Source organism: Arachis ipaensis, chromosome B05, assembly GCF_000816755.2.
Source record: "Arachis ipaensis cultivar K30076 chromosome B05, Araip1.1, whole genome shotgun sequence".
NCBI classification, from domain to species: Eukaryota; Viridiplantae; Streptophyta; class Magnoliopsida; order Fabales; family Fabaceae; genus Arachis; species Arachis ipaensis.
Window position 1 is genome coordinate 104,420,180 of NC_029789.2, and position 19,202 is coordinate 104,439,381.

At 38.0% G+C, this 19,202-nt stretch overlaps 1 protein-coding gene across 3 annotated transcripts; it reads right to left on the reverse strand.

Moving 5' to 3' along the window:
- Window positions 14,838-18,163, reverse strand: LOC107643767 (F-box/FBD/LRR-repeat protein At1g13570). 3 transcript variants are annotated; one of them, XM_016347499.2, is made up of 4 exons: window positions 17,974-18,163; window positions 16,708-17,528; window positions 16,465-16,623; window positions 14,838-15,445 (listed from the first exon to the last, which is right to left on the reverse strand). In XM_016347499.2, the coding sequence occupies exons 2-4, from the start codon at window positions 17,518-17,520 to the stop codon at window positions 15,152-15,154; spliced, it is 1,266 nt and encodes a 421-aa protein (XP_016202985.1). In that variant the 5' UTR covers window positions 17,521-17,528; window positions 17,974-18,163; the 3' UTR covers window positions 14,838-15,151. The 3 variants fall into 3 exon arrangements, with proteins under 3 accessions (XP_016202985.1, XP_020979854.1, XP_016202984.1); XM_021124195.1 differs by having other exon boundaries at window positions 16,708-17,605; window positions 17,725-18,163; XM_016347498.2 differs by having other exon boundaries at window positions 16,708-18,163.

Here is a 19,202-nt window from a genome sequence, read left to right on the forward strand (position 1 = left end):
CCTTAACACTCAATAACCAAACCATAGCTAGTAAATTTGAACTCAGCGTTTAAATATCAATTATCTCATTCTCTACCTGGAGCAAGTGAAATCTCTTCACTACGTCTACCCAAGGAGCTCAAGTTACCTCATTCAATAATCATCATTTTAAATTAACCATCTCATTATTTCATTTTAAAAAGAACAACGCTTAGTGTCAACCAACATCAGCATGAGAGACCTCTCAGTTGTACAAACACAAACAATACAGACAAGTAATACACAATTAAGGTACAAGTAGAATAAGTAGCATATAATCAGGTAACATAGCATATATGATTTAGCAATCCAAAACAAATAGGCAAATCCAAACAAATCAAACATATGCAAATGATGAATGCCTGCCCTATGGGCGATGATATCATCTGTCGGTCACATAGCCAACCTGACATGTCCGGTAGCTAACTCGGACTTAGTCCTCTCTGTTGTCTACTCGCTATATAGCATAGCCTCGCAGTGTGAGTGTCCTATACATCTCGTAGGGTGAGTGCCCTGTGCACCTCGCAGACAGAGAAAAATATCACAGGGTTGAGTGCCCTACACACCTCGCAGAGTTAAGTGCTCTGTACACCTCGCAGACAGGATAGCCTGTATTTCTCGCAGGGTTAGTACCCTGTCATATCATCGTATAACCATTCACAATTTCAGCATCACTTTTATGATCTCGTAGGCAGAGCAACTTGTATCTCTTCTCAAACTCATTATTCATCTCGCAGGATGATTATCATGTACACCTCGCAGGCTTTAAACCTATATCTCTTTATTTATAACCATCATAACTAGGGAGAATTCTCAACCCCGACTCATCTATTCATCTCGGGATATAGTTCCCTTCACACATCTCAAACGTCATCTCATCGGAACCACCACTTATGTCATTCTCATTATAATTTTAACCCACACTTAGTGCGTTCATCATAAGTTCAAGCCACACTTAGCTCCCTTTCACTTCAATTCATTAACCCACTCTTTAGGTCTTGTTCTTATCTCCCCTATACTTAATTTTAGCGGCTCTGGAATTTCAACAACGTCTATAAAGGTTTGGGAGGCCAAAAGAATAGTTGAACGTCATAAAAATATATTTTTCTAAACTATGGGAGGTGTGCGTACGCATACATGTAGTGTACGTATGCACAGGCTGAAAACTTAGGATCCGCGTACGCATGATGTGAAAATTTTAGTAAGTTACGTACGCATGCATGGTTTCGCGTACGCATGATTCCAATTTTGGACCATGACGCGTACGCATGCGATATCCGCATACGCAGAGGCACTTGGCAAACGCCAATGCCCGCGTACACATATCAAAGGCCACGTACGCATCCATATTAGAAAACAAAAAATCTGATATGTTGCAGAAATCAATTTTTCAGTCTAATTTTCAAAACCTCATAACTTTTCCCACAAATTTCTTTTTCAACCATTCTTGAAACGTTGGAAAGATCATTAAATGGTCTTTCATAAAAATCTAATTTCAAAGAATTCCCAATTTCGAGGACCGAGTTACGGATCGCTGAAGTTGGTCAAAAATTGGTTTTTACCTAAAATTAGAATTTACAAATCTTTCTGAGGTTCACAAGCCAAAACAGTTCTCAATCATTAAATTGACCACATATTAGCCACATTCACATATTTATACTCAGCCAATTCCAAACCTACTTCATCTACACAATTCCACCCAAACCCATCAAATTCCACACCTTACTTCCTCAATTCTCATTATTCAATAATCATACCAATTATTCACACATCCAATATCTAAAATCTATTCAATCTCATATATCATCACACCATACAAACACCACTTACCTTCCTTATCTCTTTCCGGCCTCCAGCCCAAGATTCATGGCCTCTGGCCCAATTCATCAATTCAATATATATACATAATTCAACACATACTATCATCATTCAAATTCTCAATTTCACAACACCCAAATATGAAAAATCACACAATATATACCCAAAATCACTATTCTCTACAACATGTCATCTATACACATCAATTCTAACCAAATACACAATTCAAACTTAATCCTAGGGGCATTTAACCTAAGAATTCTCATCACACCACACGGTATTTAAATGAAACTTAAACTATACCTCTTGTAGTCACAATAATTTGGCCTTTCCTTGCAAATTCTCCACCAAGCACTAGCTCCGAGCTTCACCAAGATGTCCACAAATCAAATTTAAGTTTCCAAGAGCACCAAAATCTCACCCAACAACTCTAACACAACCAATATCATACAAACATCAACCTAAGGTTTATGAAATCTAGTAAATCACAAGGGTTAGTGATTCCTTATCTCAACCCACTGAATATTTGTAATGAATATCACCAATGGCTCATACTAGAGCACTCCTAAATAATCAAAACCACAAAATTTCTCAAAACCCACAACCAAATTAGAATTTAAAGGAAAAAACAAAAATTGGATAGAGTACAAAGAAATACTCACCACAATACCTAGAAAAAATCGAGGGCAAGGAGAGCGACGCTTGGCCGCAAACGGCTCGTCGATTGGAGGTTTGTAGAGAAAGTTATGGTGATTTGAAGATCAAAGGGGGTTAGGATTTTGGTTTCCATCTTTTCTCTTTTCTCAAATTCAACCAAATTCACATTGATGAATCCATATTTGACGATATATTTTGATTTGATTTGAGTGGATTTCATGATATAAACCCACATTTATTCATCTAAATAGCATACTTTTGTGTTTTCTCCCTAAATTGAGCGTAATTATGAAAACATGTTATTTTGTGCTTAATTTAATCAATTTTATTCCACTTTTATTCCATTCGATGCCTTGATGTGCTTGATGAGTGATTTCAGGATTACACATCATTCATCTTACCATTTAATCATACTTACCCGTCTCACGATTTCCTCAACCTCGTTGAGATCGGCCTTCTCCATGATTTTTCCTGTATGGACAATCTTGAGAGATATGTTCCAGCTTCCTGCACTTGTAACATATACCTAATCCGGCCCTGCACGGCTGATCTGGGTGCTACTTTCCACACTCTTGCAAGTCAAGTCACCTGAATAAGTCCTTGCCTGCTTCTCTTTACCATGCCCCAGATGATGATCATTTCTTCGAAAATCATTTTGGTCTTGGGAATATTGGGGTGGATACCCACTCCTTTTGAAGTCAAAGCTCCTCGGTGCTAAACTCTCACCTCGAACCCTTTCATGAGATTCCCTGCGGTCACTCCTTACCATATCAGTTTTCCTGGAGCACTCTTCCACCACTCGGCTCTTGTTAACTAACTCGGCAAAACTCCTAACCTCAAGAGGTGCCACAGCACTCATAATGTCATCTCTCTGACCATCTTGATACTTCACACACTTCCACTCCTTATATCCTTCAGGAGCACCCTGACAAACTCTAGAAAAATGGCACAGCTCTTCAAACTTGATTGTGTAAGCAGCCATAGTCATTGACCCCTGCTCCAGTTGTAGTAGCTCCAATTCTTTAGTTGTCTCGCAGAGTTCGAAAAGTATTTCTTGTAAAACTCTTCTCTGAACATATCCTAGGTGATCGTCTCAGTCCCAACTCCTTGCTGCAAAAGATGGAAGGTTCCCTGCCACCTGTGTTGACCTTCTCCAGTTAGCTGATAAGTAACAAACACTACCATCTGACCCTCGGGTACTGATGCCTAGGCATCTTAGGCTAGTTTCACAAGTCTTTCTCATTAGTTTTCATTAGGTTTCATGCACTTTCTTAGGCAATAAGTAAGCTTTGGATGAGAAATGTATGCATATCTTGATTCAATCAAACATTGTTAATTATGTGCATTTTCATGACATTTATGCAAGATTTACTTGAATGCCATGAATGATGTAAAATCTTGTGATTATGGCAAGACTATGATGCATTTGTTTGGTTGATGATAGGTGAGGAGAAGCAGAGGAAGAGCAAAGAAAAAGCACAGAAGGTAACATTGGTGGCCAAAGTTGACTCACCAACGTTGCCTCAAACGTTGCTAGAGGAGAACGAAGCAACGTTGGTAGCCAAAGTTAGCTCACCAACGTTACCACAAATGTTGCACACCAACGTCTTCGATAAAATCTCAATTTGGAGTTGGAAAAATTTGATGTGACGCGTTCATGTGGATGACGCGTACGTGTGAAAGTGGAAAAAATAGCAAGTCTCGCGCACGCATGGGTGACGCGCACGTGCAAAATGCAAAAATCCAGCTTTGACACGTATGCGTGGGCGACGCGTGCGCGTGACCAAGAAAGAGTTGGTGTGCAAACGTTGTCGCTAACGTCTTTGATAGTTTCAAAGAAAAATGCATGGAAAACTAATCAGCAACGCGTACGCGTGAGCGACGCGTACGCGTGACCAGGCAAACGTTGGTGGCAATGTTGGTGCACTAACATTGGCACAAACATTCCTCAATGGTTTTAAAGGGAACGTTGGCCACTGTTAGTGCACACGAACGTTAGTGACTAATGCCCATGCTGAGCTCATTTCCAATGGAACCCATGCAAGATTGTGAACGTTAGTTGACTAACACCCATGCCAACGTCACTAAAAGCCACTCCTCACTTGCTTCAACAACGGCCAAAGCCCACATCCAAAGACTTGAAGTTTGATTGAAAAAGTGTATAAATAGGATAGATTTTGAGTTAAGAAAAGAGGCTGGGAAGCAGGGACCCTAATTGGGAAGCCTTGAAATCATTTTCTTTTGTACTTTCATTAGTTTTACGTACTTTCTTTCCCTTTCTGTTTGATTGAGCAATGATGAACTAAACTCCCATTTTATTAGGGGGAGGAACTCTATTGTAATCTGAATAAATGAATGAAATTCTTCTTCTTCTCAATCCGCTTGTGTAGTTATTGGATACCTTCTATGCTTATTGAGATTCACTCACTCTGGAAGGGGGGTTTCAGTCAATTGAATGCTTGTGTGAGCCTCGGAAGGAGAATCATAAGCATTAGAAGTGGAGCTCTATCCTTCACAATTCTCTTGACCAACACTATTCGGGAGGAATTGAGGTCTTGAGAGTTTGTGTGGCTTATGGATAAGAGAATGTGCTTAACCTCTTCTCATGACAATTAGATCAAGGAATTGGCAAGATTGATTGTGATTAGAGAGATTGGGTTGCCAAGGAATTGGCATCCAACCAATTACAATCCACCATAGAACTACTCATATGATTGAGAATGAAGTTGAGACCCATTTGATTCATGATGGATTATGATATCCCCAATCCCTAATAAATCTTTCTCTTTGATTTTCTTCAATTTAGATTACCCTGAATTTACTTTAATTGCAATTGTTTACTGCTTCCTCCTTTACTTTTCATGCACTTTACATTTCCATTGCCATTTACATTTGTGCTCTACTTTCTTGCACTTTAAGATTCAAGTCATTTACATTTCTTGCTCTTTAAAGTTTCATATCTTTACATTTCCCGCCATTTAAGTTTTTGTCATTTACTTTGAAGCATTTATTTCTCTAGTACTCTACATTTTATTCCATTTAAGTCTCTGTCCTTTACTTTCCAGCATTTACTTTCTTGTAATTTATGTTCTGTTAAATTAATTTCACCAAACTCCTTTCAATATTAGCTTGACTAGACTTATTACCCAACTAAAATTACTTGATTCATCAATCCCTATGGGATCAACCTCACTCTTTTGAGTTTTACTACTTGATGCGACCCGATATACTTGCTGGTAGTTTATGCAGATGTGATTTCCTGCCATCAGGTACGTGTTGCACCTGCAAAGATCTCACCATTGCTCTAAACCTATTGCCGGCTTTCAGAGGATCAGTTGATCCTCTAAAGGTATGAGGATTAACCTTTAGAAAGGTTGCCAATGTCATAGGACCTGCAGTTGAGCTTCCTCCAGCTCCGTTACCAATCCCATTTCCGTTCATCCTTTCCATCACTTGGTTGACAGCCACCACATTAGCTTGCATAATGTTGATAAGCTGGGTCATTACCGCCAGAAATTTGGCTTGATTGCCAGTAGGAGCGGGTTCCTCATATCCTTTTCGTCCGCGACCCCATCTACTAGTTGCCATTTCAGGTCCTATCCACACAAAACAAGTGATATCAAGGTGATCAGTCTCAGTATCTCAGCTTATATACTTTAATTCCCCAAAAGTATACTCACAGAATTTATGCTAAACATATCAGTCAGATATCTTAAATAGCACAGGCACAATTCAGAGTATGCATTGAAGCATAAGCAATCCATCCCTCAAGCTCACGAAGACGAACTGCTCTAATACCATAATGTAACACCCTAATATTCAAATCCTTATGCTCGAGTCATAAGTCGATAATAATAATGTGGTACGAATCTCAGGTGGATTATAATACATACATACATATACATACATACATATATATATAATTGAAAGGAAGTATAAATCGAGAAGGCTGAAAAGAGTAAAAATAAAATCACGAAGTCGTAACACTCACGTATTGACAATTAGAAGATAAAGCATGAATCGAAAATGATACGAATATAAAGCCATAAAGAAGAGTAATAATAAGACAAAGTATATATGTATAACATAAGTAAATAGCCACTAGTCGCGACCTGCGAAGTTTAGGCCGGCTAGGGTATGATATAAAAGTAGTTGACAACAGTACCTCCTAGTCTCTCCCAAATGATACATAAAGGCCTCTATAAGCAAGTCCTAAAGGAGATCAATACAAAATATAAATTTTTCAAAATAAAGGTGGAGAGATTCTAAGCAAAATATAAAGCAGAGAATATAAAGGTCTTCGCCATCTCTCAGATGAACCACAGCTCATTTCTGAGCACCTGGACATGCATCTGAAAAACAAGAGATATATATGGAATGAGAACCCCCGACCGATAGGTTTCTAGTATGGTAAAAGTGCTAAATAAATACAATCCACTATAATAAAAACTCACTAAGCATCCTAAACTTTCTTTATTCATTCATTCATCTTATGTTCTCAATAATCCATGAATTAGGCAACTGTTCTAGGGGATACTAAGTCTAGTCAACTCCTCATCTTTCCCTCCTTTCCAAACCTCTTAACACTCAATTCCGAACCAAACCATATCCAGTAAATTTGAACTCAGCGTTTAAATATCAATTATCTCATTCTCTACCTGGAGCAAGTGAAATCTCTTTACTGGGTCTACCCAAGGAGATCAAGTTATCTCTTAACACTCAATTCCAAACCAAACCATAGCTAGTAAATTTAAACTCAGCGTTTAAATATCAATTTTTTCATTCTCTACCTAGAGCAAGTGAAATCTCTTCACTGCGTCTTCCTAGGGAGCTCAAGTTACTTCATTCAATAATCATCATTTTAAATTAATCATCTCATTATTTTATTTCAACAAGAACAACCCCCAACGTCAACCAGCACCAGCATGAGGGACCTCTCAGTTGTACAAACACAAACAATACAGACAAGTAATACACAATTAAGATACAAGTAGAACAAGTAGCATATAATCAGGTAACCTAGCATATATGATTTAGCAATCCAAAACAAATAGGCAAATCCAAACAAATCAAACATATGCAAATGACGAATGTCTGCCTTGTGGCCAATGATATCATCTGTCGGTTATATAGCCAACCCGACATGTTCGGTAGCTAACTCAGACATAGTCCTCTCTATTGTTTACTCGCTATATAGGATAGCCTCGCAGGGTGAGTGCCCTATACACCTCGCAGAGTTAATGCTCTGTATATTTCGCAGGGTAAGTGCCTTGTGCACCTCACAGACAGAGGGAAATCTCGCAAGGTTGAGTGTCCTACACACCTCGCAGAGTTAAGTGCTCTGTACACCTCGCAGACAGGATAGCCTGTATTTCTCGCAGGGTTAGTACCCTATCATAACATCGTATAACCTTTCACAATTTCACCATCACTTTTATGATCTCGCAGGCAGAACAACCTGTATCTCTTCTTAAACTCATTATTCGTCTCTGATAAACCATTATTTTATGGTTTATATTGTGTTTAATTGTGTGGTTTTATCAAATCTTTACCCACTTATTCATTAAATTAGCATGTATTTACAATTCCTTCCCAAAATTATTCCATGATTGAAAACTTGCTTCCTAGAAACTTTTAATTATGTATTTTAATTCTCCTTTATTCCATTCGATGCCGTGATCTGTGTGTCAAGTGTTTCAGGCTTTATAGGGCATGAATGACTTGGAGATTGGAAAGGAAGCTTGCAAAAATGGGAGGAACACAAGAAATTAAGGAGATGACCAGCGAGAAGTGACGCGGGCGCATGGCTCACGCGACCGCGCAAAATGGAGGAAATTGCAGTGATGCGCTCGCGTGCCTGACGCGAACGCATGGATTGTAAACTGCGCACGTGACGCGAATGCGTGGACGACGCGCACGCGTGGCAAGGCAAAATGCTGGAGGACGCGAACGCGTGGATGACGCGATCGCGTGACGTGCGCGATCTGCAGAATCTGCAGAATTCGCTGGGGGCGATTTTGGGCCATGTTTTGACCCATTTTTCAGCCCAGAAAAGTAGATTAGAGCCAGGGAACATGCAGAGACCTGAGGACAACATTCATTCCGCATAATTTTAGTTTTAGATCTGATTTTACTCCTCCTCTAGGTTTTCTCTCTACACATTCATAGTTCTTAGGATTTTGATTTTATTGCTTTTTGGATTGGGATATTGAGAAGAGTTATTACCTCCGTCAAGACTTCATCATTCTAGTTTGTTTCCTTACTTGTCACTTATTCTTTCATATCCTTAATTTATTCAGAGTTACTGTTGGATTATTTTTAGAATTTATTAGTACAAGAACTATTTTATTTTTAATTGATCCTTTTGATTATTATTTATCATGTCTTTCTTTATTTCCCTTTCTTATTTTGCGAAGTTTGCATTCATAATGAGCGAGTAGTTCCATAACTTCATTGGGAGTTGATTGAAAGGAGGACCTTGAGTTGGATGCTCAAGAGTAAAATTATAGTTGGTTTTAGCGTTGGGTCGCCCTCTAATCACTGACACTAGTCTTTCCCATGGGAGATGATTAGAACTTGTGAATAGAAACTGGCTTCCAACTTGTTTAACTTTCCTTTATCTAGTAAAGGATAATTGAGCAGGCAACCTTCAATTATCAATTGATCTTGGGAGAACTCCATCAAGGATAGGACTTCCAACTAATCTACTCCCGGTCAAGGTTTTTATTTAAATCACATAAATTCTCTGATTTAATTTCCTGTCTATCAACTCAAACCCTTTTGGAAAACATCTGATTAATAAAATAGCACATCTTTCTGCAACTCGTTGGGAGACGACCTGGGATTCATACCCCCAGTATTTTAATTCTAATTTTGTGACAACCCTTCTAAATTGATAAGAAGATTTTTGGTTGGTTAAGAACTATACTTGCAACGTATCTCTATAATAATTTCTTGACTCGCCAATTTCCGCCACGTCAGTCTCGCAGGGTGGGTGTCCTGTACACCTCGCAGGCTTTAAATCTGTATCTCTTTATTTATAACCACCATAACTAGGGGGAATTCTCAACCTCGACTCATCTATTCATCCCGGGATATAGTGTCCATCACACATCTCAAACCTCATCTCATCAGTACCTCCACTTATGTCATTCTCATTATAATTTCAACCCACACTTAGGGCGTTCTTCATAAGTTCAAGCCACACTTAGCTCCCTTTCACTTTAATTCATTAACTCACTCTTTAGGTCTTGTTCTTAGCTCCTTTATACTTAGTTTTACCGGCTCTAGAATCTTATCGACGTTTATAAAGGTTTGGGAGGACAAAAGAATGGTTGAACGTAATAAAAATATATTTTTCTAAATTCTGGGAGGTGTGTGTAAGCACAGGCTGAAAACTTGGGATCTGCGTACGCATGCAAACGTTCGTGTACGCATGATGTGAAATTTTAGTAAGTCGCGTATGTATGCATGGTGTCGCGTATGCATGATCCCAATTTTGAACCATGATGCATATGCATGCGATATCCACGTACGCAGAGGCACTTGGCAAAGGCCAATGCCCACGTACACATATCAAAGGCCGCGTACGCATCCATATAAGAAAACAGAAAATCTGATATGTTGCAGAAATCAGTTTTTCGGTCCAATTTTCAAAACCTCATAGCTTTTTTCACAAAATTCCTTTTTCAACCATTCTTGAACCGTTGGAAAGATCTTTAAATGCTCTTTTATAAAAATATAATTTCAAAGAATTCCCAATTCCAAAGATTGAGTTACGGACCACTGAATTTGGTCAAAAATCAGTTTTTACCTAAAATTAGAATTTACCAATCTTTCCAAGGTTCACAAGCCAAAACAGTTTTCAATCATTAAATTGGCCACAAACCAGCCACATTCACATAGTTATACTGAACCAATTCCAAACCTACTTCATCTACATAATTCCACCCAAAATCGTCAAGTTCCACACACCACTTCCTCAATTCTCATTATTCAATAATCATACCAATTATTCACACATTCAATATCTAAAATCCATTCAATATCATATATCATCACACTATACAAACACCACTTACCTTCTTTACCTCTTTCCAGCCTCCGGCCCAAGATTCACGGCCCCTGGCCCAATTCATCAATTCAATATATATACATAATTCAACACATACTATCATCATCCAAATCCTCAATTTCACAACACCCAAATATGCAAAATCACACAATACATACCCAAATCACTGTTCTTTATAGCATGTCATCTATACACATTAATTCCAATCAAACACACAATTTAAACTTAATCCTAGGGGCATTTAACCTAGAAATTCTCGTCACACCACACGGTACTTAAATGAAACTTAAACCGTACCGCTTGTAGTCACAATAATTTGCCCTTTCCTTGCAAATTATCCACCAAGCACTAGCTCCGAGCTTTACCAAGAGGTCCACAAATCAAACTCAAGTTTCCAAGAGCACCAAAATCTCACCCCACAACGCTAACATAACCAATATCGTACAAACATCAACCTAGGGTTTATGAAATCTAGTAAATTGCAAGGGTTAGTGATTTCTTATCTTAATCCACTGAATTTTTTGTGATGAATATCACCAATGGCTCATACTAGAGCACTCCTAAATAATCAAAACCACAAAATTTCTCAAAACCCACAACCAAATTCTAATTTAAAAAGAAAACCAAAAATTGGGTAGAGTGAAAAGAAATACTCACCACAATGCCTAGAAAAATCGAAGAGGGCAAGAAGAGCGACGCGTGGCCGCAAACGGCTCGTCGATTGGAGCTCCACAGAGAAAGTTATGGTGATTTGAAGATCAAAGGGGGTTAGGATTTTGGTTTCCATCTTTTCTCTTCTCTCTCACCATGGAACACATCAAAGGGGGGAAGAAATGATGCGGAAATGGTTTAATGTGAAGGGTTATATATGTGGGTTTGGGCCCACTTGGGTCCAGTTCACTTGGTTTAGTCTGTTTGGCCCAACTTTGGGCAAAAACCTTTAAGTTTAATGTTTTAATGTGCGTTTTAATTATTTTTACCATCTTAACAACAAATATTTAACTTTTTAACCTTTTCCACTCATAATTAATTTTCTCAGCTGCAGTACCGGATAGCTCTCAGCCGGTACTGCCGGTCAAATTTCCAGTGTGCGTTTTTACGCTGAAAACTATGTTTTTCGACTAAAAAAAATTCACTGAGTCCAAAAATCCTATTTAAATTATGAAACTCCAATTGATAAATTTTCTAACCATATTCGCTCATATTTAATTTATTATTTAATTAATTACGGTTTGACCGAATTTTACATGCCAATCTCTAATCTCCTCTTACGGTAGCGATTCCCTCTGAAGTCGGGAAATTCATGCAGAGATGGGGAGTAGAGACGACTGCAGCTAGTCGGTTCAAGATTGTCTAACTTATCAATGCATTGTAGGCTGATGCATTGATAATACTTGGTTACTCCTCCTCCTACAAATCCTCCAACTATCATGTGGATGTGCCTATGAGGGATTTGTCGTGGCCGATCTCGTTGAATTTTCATCGCCTCTCTTCCTTTTTCCCAGGTCGTCCGACCTTTCTACGAGGTACCTTTCTAACCGACCTTCTCTGGCCAGTTTTTTTTTATCACATTTTTCAAGTCATAGCAATCATTGGTGGAATGCCCATATAATTTGTGATACTCACAGTATTCCATTTGACTTCCAGCTTTCTTGTTATTGTTGGGACGAGGGGGTCAAAGTTTTTCAGTGTGGCAGATTTTTCTATAGATGTCGACAAGAGAGACTTAGAGCAGGGTGTAGTTATGGTATCTTCGAGGCTTGTCCGGGAAATATTCATCCTTTTTCTTTGCATCCTTATCTTTATCCCGAGTTTGATAATGAAGGTTTTGCCTTGGAACTGGTTTTCTAAGTCAGAAATTATCCTCCATGTTGATGTACTTTTCCGCTCGTTCTTGTACTTCATAACAAGAGGTTGGATGCCGCTTTGATATGGATTAAGAAAATGCCCTTCTTTGAGGCCATTAACTAACCCCATTATTACTGCTTCTGGAGGTAAATTCTAATTTCTAAGCAAGCTTTGTTGAATCTTTCCATATAAGCTTGGAGTGTTTCTCCGACCTCTTGTTTGACTTTCTGAATGAAAAATCGGGTGAGAAACTTCATTGCGAGATCGTCAAAACAGGTCACTGACCTAAGTGGTAAGCTATCAAACTACTTCATCGCTGCTTTAGTTAACGTTCTCGGAAAAGCTTTGCAACAGGTCGCATCGAACGCATCAAGCAAATACATCCAACTTTTAAAATTACTGAGATGATGTCTTGGGTTGATTGTTCCATCATAGAGGTCCATGTCGGAACTCTTAAATTCCTTGGAACCTTAGTCCGCATGATTTCTTCTATGAATGGATCTTCTCCACCAAAAGGACTTCCCTCTCGATTTGTATGATTGTTCCAATTTTCTAGGCTGGCTTTTAATTTTAGACATTTTTCTTCTAATTCTGTTCGACGTTATACTTCTCTTCACAGGTCTTTTTCAACTTCTCGTTCCCGTTCTATCTCCTGCTCAAGTTGCTCCAATCGGCCATGATGCCCGTGTATGAGTCCTATGATTTTTTTTGGGTGCAAAGGCTCCTCATTCTCGGGTGGATGTACCTCCGAATTTATTCACCTGGATTGAGAGTTTCCTGACATTCCCTCTGCGTTAGGGTCACCTGTTCTATTCAGTCATTGAGGTATCATGAGTGCTTGGTCATCATTATGGTGCTTTGGTTCAGATTCGGATGCCGTATGTCCGTCTTCGAACTGATCGTCTACCATGATTGGATGTAGACTTCCAAGTCCCCGGCAACGGCGCCAATGTTCTGAGGGTTACCTAAAATTAGGTCACTTTTGGGCTGAACGTGAGGTCTAGACTCCTTTTGAGCAGCGTCCGACTTCTGTTAGTGTCGAGGTACCGCCATTCGAGTTCCTTGTGAGGAGTTGGGGGTGGTACCTGCAAGGACTCCGATACTTAAGTTAGTAAGGATTTTAGGCAAGTTTTTAGTAGATTGGGTTCTGAATATATCTGAGGGTGTCAGTGTATTTATAATAGAATAAATAACCACCTTTTAGTATAGTTTCACCTTTGATGGTGGATAACCATTCTCTTTTTCTAGAGAAGTTGTTGAGATCTCCTTTCTAGATAAATGAGAGATATCTTAAAAGTTAGTTGCTCATTAAAATAAACAAAGTCAATCTTTGTGTTGCCATGTACGACCTCCCTCTTATATTTTTGGGTCAGTATGAACAGATACCACCTCCCATAAATACTCATTGCCATCCTAAGTTACCCCCTGCGGTGTGTGGAGTTATGCCCTTGTTTTGGTGATAACCAAACTAGCGAAGAGAGCTCTTGGCTTGGTTCCAAGTCTGGCCGACTATTGGGTCATGGGACCAGGGTGTAGGTAGTCCAACCCACTTAAACCTAGTCAAGGATGATGAGGCTTTTGGTGAATGGTCCAAGTCGTACGATGGCAGCCCAATCCACCCAATAGATACTGGTTGGATGAATTAGGTTGGGCTGCCTTATATCCAGGTATGAACAATGCTCATTTTCTTCCTCCCACCCACTCCCGCTCTTTTAAATTGAACACTGCCTTATTGAATTTCAAGGGATTTTCTTTTCAACCATGTTTTCTTTATGAACCATTTGTAGTCATGCTAGTCCTCTAATTTTAATTTTTTTTTAAATCTATTTCAACTTTCAAATTGCATATTAACAAGGGTATGTGGGGTCCAATAATAACAAGTATAAATAACAGATTTTTTTTAATATATATGATAGTATCAATAAAAGAGTTACTAAATAATTAAAAGATATAGTTAAATAATCATCTGTGTATAGCAGCTGCTGTTGGGCTGGGGCTTTGTCCTCTAAAGTGTGAAATGACTCTCATGAGAGAACAAAAAGACAAACTAAAGCAGGCAACAAAACAAGTGTGAGGAGTTAGCTCACATGTCCGATTAAGTGTTAGGAGTTCGAATATCATTTTGTGCATACAACATTCTATTGATCAATGACAAACTCTTAAATTGAGCTCTGATATGCAACAAATTAGTTTTTAATTTGCTGGATTAGGAATAACATGAAAAACCAAAAAAAGAAGGCATTACAACAGATGGTTAAGAATCCTGTTCCATTTAAAAGCATACTATATAATCTGCTCTAATCAACCATTTTAGAAATAATAGCATGTAACTGAACTTATATAATTGAAAGACTATCTACTGCTGACTATAAGGTTTAAGAGTTAAGACTGAGCATAACAGCTGCATTTTCAGCATTCTAAATGAGTCAAAACATACAATTTGGAATATTATATTCCTTATGGCAACAAGAGACAGGACATAGATTCAAGGCATAGAATCACCGTAACAATGGCAAGAACAGCAACCATGGATGATGGGAAATTGGTGAAAATTGACAAATTCATCTATCCTGCATATATATGTATCCGTTTTTCCATCCATAGATACAAATTTCTACTTTTGCTTGATAATTTACAAGTAGTCTTATTTCAGAATGTTGTTATACACACTATAACCACAGAAGGTGACATTGACATATATAATAATGCATTTCATTACCTAGTCCACAAGATTGATTACTCACGGACAAAAACAATTTCTGCTTTGGCAGAAGCACGTCGGAACTTCACCAATTCGGTTAACATTTTTAATTGACTTTCCACAACATATATACAAGGAATGATACTCATTGTCTCGAGCACAGGAGATGAGGCAAGCAAGAATTTGATAAGCTCCATCTCATGTGGCACACCACACATATCTGTCAACTGCACGACTCTAAGATGGCTTAGTCTACATTTTGAAGAGCACTCTTTCTCCCAAAAATCCAAGTCTGGTGCATCTGTGGCACTTGGTATGTTTGATGAACCCTGCAAAAGGAAATTGGTATAAAATATGCCCTACAAAAATTTAAATTTTTAAGACTAAGTTGCATTTGAATAAGGTATTTCTCATTTTAGAGAATTATAATAAGAGTAAAGAACTATTTTAGTCCTTAAAGTTTGGATTATGTCCTAATTTCATTCGTAGCATTTGAAACATTCTCAAACATTTTATTTCATCCTATTTAGTCCATTTTCAAAATTAAAAGTTTTCAAAAAATATCATTTTTCCTCCATTATAATCTTCTTCTAATCTTATTATTCTGTCACTATCACCCTCAAATCACTACAACTACCACCATGATCATTATATTTACAATTTTGTTCACTACCTAAAAGAAATAATAACAGAGGAAAGGATATTTTTTTTTTTAAGAAAAAATTAAACTTTGACCAAAAGACTAAAACTAGAACAAAATAAAATATTTAAGATAAAAATAGGACGCTTCAATCATTCGGAACGAAATTAGAACTTAACCCAAATGTTAGGGACTAAAACAGTTCTTTACCCTTATAATAATTAAAATGCTTCAATTAGATTCTCCTCAATTACAAAATTCTTTATTTGGATGAAGTAAATATATTATTCACATTTATAAAATTTTTTGGATGGATGAGGTCATTACATTACCTCCTTTCGCAAAACATGTTAGATTCTCTCTAAAATTACTTTCCCGGTTTCCCCTATCCAATAACTCCATCCAAACATTCTCTAAAGTAGCAAATTGGTCAAATGTATTTTCAGAGACTAAATGGATGTTGCACTAAATTGATGTTATAAATCTTTTAGTACTTAAATTGATGTCTTATGTATTTTTGCAGGACTAAATTGATATCAGAAAACATTCAAAGACTAAACTGATGTTACATGAATCTAAGGAACTAAATTGCCAATTTAGTCAATACGTAATTGAGACATGATCTACAAAACTTGATGACAGAAACCACTCATCATTACTGAAAATTGAGGGGAAAATAATCTGCGTGTGCAACGAATAAGGACTTACTGAAATTTGAAGTTCCTTTAGATTGGGAGAGCTGGTAATCAAGCGAAGAACAACGAGTATCTCTTTCATATCTTCAAAACTTACTTGATTTAACTCGATGGTCTCCAAATTCTTGTATATTATTGGAAGACATCCTAGATCATTACCTATGCTCAAATACTTGAAAAACAAGCAGAAAGGAATCAGAAAAAGAATTTTGCATACATGCTAAGAAAACAGGTTCAGAGCAAAAGAAAGGGTTACCTTTGTGAAGTAGATATGGCCAACAAGCCTTTCAAGGTTAGGCACGCCACCAAGAAACTTAAGAAAATTGCAACTTGCGCTCTGCTCAAAGTGCTCAGCGATGTCATCAGTCATATACATAGCAACGGAGATTTCAACGAGAAGTGGAGTATCTTCAAGACATATGTCCCTGAATTCACCTTCAAGATACAAGTACTTGAGGTTGGGAGCGCGGATACTAAGAGCTAAGCTATCAAAGTACGACAATGATAAGCTCTCTAAGAGAGGGCAATTGGAAATGAGGCCTTCGATTGCATCGGGCGATATCAGAACTTGATGAAGGTTTAGGCTCCTCAAACACAAGAATCCCTTAAAACTAAGAGGCGGATCCAACTCGCATCGAAAAAGCTCGAGGCGAGACAATTTCTTACAATTGAAAAGGCAGGATGGTATCCTGAAGAATTCGCCTTCTCCTAATTCAAGAACCAACTCCTTAATATCATTCCTTGAGAGGAAAAGAATCCACTGGTCTATTTCGGGGCAGCTCTGAAAGTACGAAATCGTGATTTGGAACTTATGAATTGGTCCTTGGTGAAGAAACAACAATCTGGTGATGAACTTGACAACACTTTTCTCAACAACATCTCGGTCACTGCAACTATCGACGCATTTTTCGTCGAAGACAAGTTGAGTAATGGAAGCCCATTTGTACCTCCATTTGCTCGATAAGATGCTAGTTTTCACAGCATCCCTTATTGGAAGCCGCACCAGGATGCTCTCCACGATGCTCTGAGGAAGATCACTGATCAAATCAGAACCCAAAGCATCGCCCATTTTTTATGCTTCAGCCAAATACACAACAAAAGGGGCAAACAAATCAAAACAGAATTCCAAAATAAACTCAACTAGTTAATAATTTCTACTACTAAAAATCAAATAACTCCTTTGCTTATTCACAGCATCCCTTCTTTTTTTACTTTGCTGGAAGTGAGAAGATGTGTTAAAATTTAAAGGGTAACAAATTCAATGAGACATGAACAACGAGAGATCCGATAGAACCAAAAATAGACCCACTAGTTTGCACAATCTGCACTTTTTGAAGGCTTACTGAGCTAATTCGATTGCAATTTGAAATGAAAATCCAGATAGGAAGCGAATTGTAGTTCAATTAAACCCAATTCAGAAAAACAATTGAGCAGATCTCCAAATTAAAAAAGGAAAGAAGAGAATTGGATTCCATTTCAATTGGGGTTGTGGGGGAAATGTAAAGGGGGCGAAGAACTGCACCAAAGAATGAAACTTTAATGCAACGTATTGCGATGGCCATTAGTTTAGTGTGTCAGCAATGAAGCGCTTTCTCTTTTCTCATCCGCCGTCGGTGTGGGATGGGAAAGGTTCAGAGGGACAGTCGGACAGATTCGAAGTCGCAGCGTAAAAAGTAAAAAAAAAAACACATATGTGTGCCATTTTCAAAGCTTTAAAAATTGAACCGATTATGGAATTGCTTTAATTATTAATTTATTAGTTCAACTAGTTTGGTTGTAATTCAATTAAAAAATTGTTTTGTAATAAAATAATAAATAAAATAACTAACAACAAGGTTCCTAAATTAACCACCAAGAATTATTCACACTGTTGTAAAAACCGGACCGGACCGGCCGGTTCAACCGAAAAACCGGTAAACCGGACCCTATACCGGTCCGGTCCGATAATTAGACCGTATAAGAAAGAGAATCGATACGAACCAGTCAGACCCGCTATAAACCGTTGAAAACCGGTCAAAACTCGGTCAAGACCGGTCCGACCGAACCGATTGAAAATACAAAGTTCGGTTCTGACAACTATGATTATTCAAAATTTGTTACAATAAAGAATAAAACTATTTCGAACGATATCTAAAACGATGATTTGGATTTAAACGTGAGGTCGAGATTCTTTGTGGGACAGTGTCGGACTTGTTCTTGTGCTGAGGTGCTACCGTCCAAATTATCGGTGAGGAGGTTAGAGGTGGTACTTGTAAGAGACTCTGATGCTTAAAATTAGCAAAAGTTTTACGCAGGTCTTTAGTAGATTAGAACGTGAGTATACCTGAGGGGTGTCAGTGTATTTATAATAGAGTGATTAACCATCTTTGTTGGAGTAGTTCCACCTTTATTGATAAATAACCGTTCCCTTCATCTCGGAAGTTTGTTAGGATCTATCTTTCAGGAAAGATAGTGATAGTTGAAGAGATTTGCAGAAACAGTTACTTGTTTGGGCAAGTAAAGCTGGCCCCTTTGCAGTGTCTGACTAATGCATTCGCATCTTTGGTGTTTTTTCTTCTATTATTTCAGTTGATTTATTAAGAACTCCTGTTGAATAAGAAATGATTTTAGGTTAGAATGAACGTTACTTTGATTAGTTGAATTTCATTGATTACAGGAACTTTAGAAGGAAAATAGAAAGAAATAGAGAAGAAAAGAGAATAGAAGGTAACAAGCAAAATATTCTCTGTGACAAGCAGAATGCTCTCTAAC